The following is a 4,097-nucleotide window of genomic DNA, read 5'->3' as shown; positions in this document are numbered from 1 at the left end:
AAGCGATGGATTGGGTGGGCCGGCCCAGTAGCGCTTAGGACGTACTGTTTTCCTTTGTTTTTTCGTTTTTTTCAGGGTTTCTCAGGTTTTTTGAGTTTTAGATGATTTCTTTTATGTTTTTTTGCTATTTTGGTTTTACCGATTGCAAAATTTGTTCAGATTTGTTTTTTGTTCGGAGTTAACAAATGTTCATGTTTGAAATTTGTTTGAATATGAAATTTGTTCACATTTGAATTTGTTCAAATTCAAAATTTGTTCATAATTGAATTTTGTTCAAATATATTTTTGTTCGATGTAAAAATTCTTTGTTTTAAAAAATTTCGGTTTTTAATTTGTTCAATTTTGAATTTTGTTCCGTTTTGAATTTCGTTCAGATTTTGCAATCTGAATTGAACGAATAAAAAAGAAAGGCTTTAAACGGGCCGAGCCCATACGTGCTTTTTCATCACGCCGGCCTAAGCGGAGGCAACCTTCCGCTCCGCTCAAAGCGGGGAATAGGCGCCCCCGTTTGCGGGATGCCGGAGATGCTCTAAGACTCCGTCTTCTTTGGTAATCCAGCCCATGGGCCAGTCGTCCCGCACCCGCATCCAAAAAAGAACTCAAGTCACCAATCCCTGCACACCTCGTCGTCGGCGGTTCGCTCAGAAAATAAACTCCTCGTCGCCGCCGGCGGTGAGGGGCGCCCCCGTTCTTTCTCGGCGTCCGCAACGTCGATATACAGTGAGGTGAGAAGAACTACTGCCACCGCCCCCACTGATGCGGCTGTATTTGCTGTAGATTAGTGGCACTTCTATATATTTTGGGGGTTGTTGTCTGTATCACAGCTGGTAATCCCAGCCGCACGGGCAGCTGGATCCAAAACCCCATCCTGCGAATCTGCTTGCACCTGCGAAAGGATCACCTGGTTCTTCCCCTAACCATCTGTGGTAACTAGAGACACGCTTTTCCAGAAGTGAAATTCTCAAGTCGAGTGTGCTGGGGACTTAAGAAAATGTAATGGTCGACCGACGAATCAGCTACGCAGCTGTATTTTTTTCTATTTGATCGTCGGATGTAGAAATCGAACACATTTTCCTTTCAGAAATGGCCTAGAGTCTAGTCTGGTACTAAGGTTTGCGTTATGTACCGAATCCTTGATTGAGTTTTCAGCTTCAATGATTGAAAGTGAGTGTTGAGAATTTACATCAATTGTAGCACGAGTATCTTCCCTGGATGTTATGCTGTTGGTCTTGTGAAGATTTTCCATTAAACCCAGTGCTGGGGGAGTTTTACCTTTTGTCCATTCCACTTTTCCGTTTCTGGATCTTATCCTGTGATTCCCATCTCATTTAATGATTGAGTTACATTGAGAATTCTCACTTGTGACCTGTTGCTGCACAACCAGATCTCACGTCCTGGTGGTACTTGGCATTTCCTCTCTCTTCATAATTATAAATATGATGGTGGTTATCTGCTACTCTTCAAGGCTAGCTTTTGCTCCACTTAAAGCAATGTGAAAGTGCTTTATTTTGATAATTTATTTCTAAAATAAAAAAACTTCAAAATCTTACCTATCTAACACCTCCAGTTAGAAATCTTGTGGAGAAACACATAGTGATGGTTTTGCCTAGGTGGTCCAAGCAGATATTCACCCAATCAGAAGAAAATCCATGCTAATTAGTTGCAGGATCAATTTCTATTTTCAAGCTTTCAGCAAAATAGATGGACATAAAAACTCTGAAGTGCCCATCACTTACCACCACCTTTTACTTACCTTACCACAGTGCCGAGTTTCCTATTTGTTAAATCGAGGATCTGCAACTTCTAGCTAATCTTACATGTTGAATACAGTGTAACACTCTTCAATTATATCAAAGTCTAATGCTCATCCTTTTTAATATGATTAAAATGATAGACCACTCACTCTGCACTAATTATGCGACCTGTCAATTCCACTTAGATCAAACATGCATACAGATGCTTGTGGAGCAGTCTCATATTAAATATTAAAAGTATGTGTTTCCATGGCCTGCATGCTTATGGGAGAAGCACTTGTTCTCTTTTTCATTTCTTAGATTCCAGAAGCCATTTCATCAAGAGCCCTGTTTTTGAAACTCGACAATCTGAGGAAGGAAATCATCAGAGTATAATAGACACAATCATGACCTATTTAAATAAATATTTCTGATTCTGTGTCCATAAACCTGTGCTCAGTCATGGTGAAATAATCCATTTCCACCTTTTCTTTTTTGCACTTTGAGATGTTACTATAGAGTCTTGTGGTCCTTTTTTAGCCTCAGAAGCGTGTGGGGAGGATATTAATATTCCTATAGTGTAATGGTGTAGAAATTACAATGCTCATTTCTGTCAATCTAACATTGTTACCAGAATGTCACTGGAGAGTGGAGACTGACAGCTTTGTTATTCATATAAACTGCTCTCATATTCCATTCTATAATGGCAAGTGACAATCTATTTTACACGCTACATAGGCACACACATCGTGAGCACACCTGAAAATCTACATTGTAACAGTACATATGTGGATATTTAGACCACCCGCATACTAATGCAAACATAGCTACTGGCAATTCTTGCAAGCATATATATATGTATATGCAGACATAGCTACATGGGTACTGACCATTCTGTTAAGCATATATGTATATGTATCTTAGTAACCTGAGCTCAATCCTGACGGCTTGAGCCTTCAATAGCAGGGATCTCCTCCATTACCATAACCAAATTTTGGGGCTAACATCTCGGTCTCATCATCATCCATCTTCCAGACTACCTCGGGACAATAGCGATCTCCCATAGGAGGAGATGGCACCAGAGGACATGGGAGATTGCAGTATATTTTATCATTAGGAGTCAGAATGGCAGGTGCCTCGATCTCCTTCCATATCTGGTCCATGGAATATCCATCCATGACACTCTGGTTGCTCTTAAGTACGCTTGAGATGCAGGTGCTGCCAATATGAGTGCGCCCTCCATCCATCCTGATGATTGGCGCAGTCTCAACCAGGCAGGATTGGTATGTGATGAACGACGACGATGAAGAAGAAGGTGACATGTCCGTCGTCCTCTCCTGTGCTTTCTTCCTCATGTGTGTCCTCCAGTAGTTCTTGATCTCATTATCCGTGCGCCCTGGCAGTCTTCGTGCAATCCTAGACCACCTGCACACACAGAGGAGTCAGTGTGTTTCACCTGTAATAGCTGAGCAAAGCTGCTTTAGTAAGGTCTTCTGGATCGAACCTGTTACCCCATCGAGCATGGAGTTCAATAATGAGGTGTTCCTCTTGTGGCGACATGCGCCCATGCTTGAGGCCAGGGTGGAGGTAGTTGACCCACCGGAGGCGGCAGCTCTTGCCTGTCCTGTTGAGGCCTACATGGCCATAGATAAGGTGATGCAACATCATAGTTGGTTAGGGACTATGAGATTGCATGATGTTTGCATCTATGTGGCAAGGATTGCAAAAAATGGCTACCTAATTTGAAGGTCTCCCACCCCTCAAACCTGAGACTTTGGCAACGAAATCCCAGCGGCGATCACCGAACAGGCGGACAGTGCATACCAGTTGCAGGTCCTCCTGCTCTGTCCATGGCCCCTTGCGCATCTCATCTTGCACAGTCACCATCTCTAGCGTTGTTCGCTTCTACCTTGGATGGGCTGGGAACCAATCTTGTTGTTCTTCCTCCTCTGTGTGCTTCTGGGCTCCAGTTTCAGGTTTAGATCCTTGATGAACTCCAGCCTGATGGGAAGAAGTTTGGTATGTATTAGGGAGAGGACGCCACTTTGTCTTAGTTGTGCACTGGTTTGGTGGCTCTTGCTTCTCATTTATAGGCAGGACAAGACAGCTCTTGCGGGTCTCATGATGTGGTGCATGTTATTTAGAGAGTCATCACTCAGGTTGTCCTCATATTAAAATTGTCTTCTCCTCTCTCGCTTTGTGTTATAAATTATAGAATGGAATAGTCAAGTCAACTGTACTTGTATACTGGATTCAGAATGCATCTAACTCTTATTCCTTGCATGTTTGCTCTGTGAGTTAACTCCGCTGCACTACTATGTGTGCTGTAACCTATTTGGCCATTTCATGCCTTAATGGTAATTG

At 42.6% G+C, this 4,097-nt stretch overlaps 1 protein-coding gene across 3 annotated transcripts; it reads right to left on the bottom strand.

Moving 5' to 3' along the window:
- Positions 1 to 2,379: 2,379 nt before the first annotated feature.
- LOC127294604 (myb-related protein MYBAS1) lies at positions 2,380 to 3,811 on the bottom strand. Of its 3 annotated transcripts, none has more exons than XM_051324456.2 (3): positions 3,500 to 3,811; positions 3,238 to 3,367; positions 2,380 to 3,158 (listed from the first exon to the last, which is right to left on the bottom strand). In XM_051324456.2, exons 1-3 carry the CDS (start codon positions 3,618 to 3,620, stop codon positions 2,690 to 2,692), a joined length of 720 nt encoding a protein of 239 aa, XP_051180416.1. In that variant the 5' UTR covers positions 3,621 to 3,811; the 3' UTR covers positions 2,380 to 2,689. The 3 variants fall into 3 exon arrangements, with proteins under 3 accessions (XP_051180416.1, XP_051180417.1, XP_051180418.1); XM_051324457.2 differs by having other exon boundaries at positions 3,558 to 3,810; XM_051324458.2 differs by having other exon boundaries at positions 3,471 to 3,609.
- Between the last annotated feature and the right edge of the window lie 286 nt (positions 3,812 to 4,097).

This window comes from Lolium perenne, chromosome 4 (genome assembly GCF_019359855.2).
Source record: "Lolium perenne isolate Kyuss_39 chromosome 4, Kyuss_2.0, whole genome shotgun sequence".
NCBI classification, from domain to species: domain Eukaryota; kingdom Viridiplantae; phylum Streptophyta; class Magnoliopsida; order Poales; family Poaceae; genus Lolium; species Lolium perenne.
The sequence above is the reverse complement of the archived record's forward strand: the minus strand, read 5'-3'. Positions and strand labels throughout refer to the sequence as shown.

Bases quoted from the DNA above. Each gene is read 5' to 3' on its own strand.
- LOC127294604 (XM_051324456.2), bottom strand. From the start codon at position 3,620: ATGGTGACTGTGCAAGATGAGATGCGCAAGGGGCCATGGACAGAGCAG. The intron at 3,368-3,499 runs GTTTGAGGGGTG...ATGGCCATGTAG, and splicing joins TTTCGTTGCCAAAGTCTCAG to GCCTCAACAGGACAGGCAAG. The intron at 3,159-3,237 runs GTTCGATCCAGA...CTGTGTGTGCAG, and splicing joins CATGCTCGATGGGGTAACAG to GTGGTCTAGGATTGCACGAA.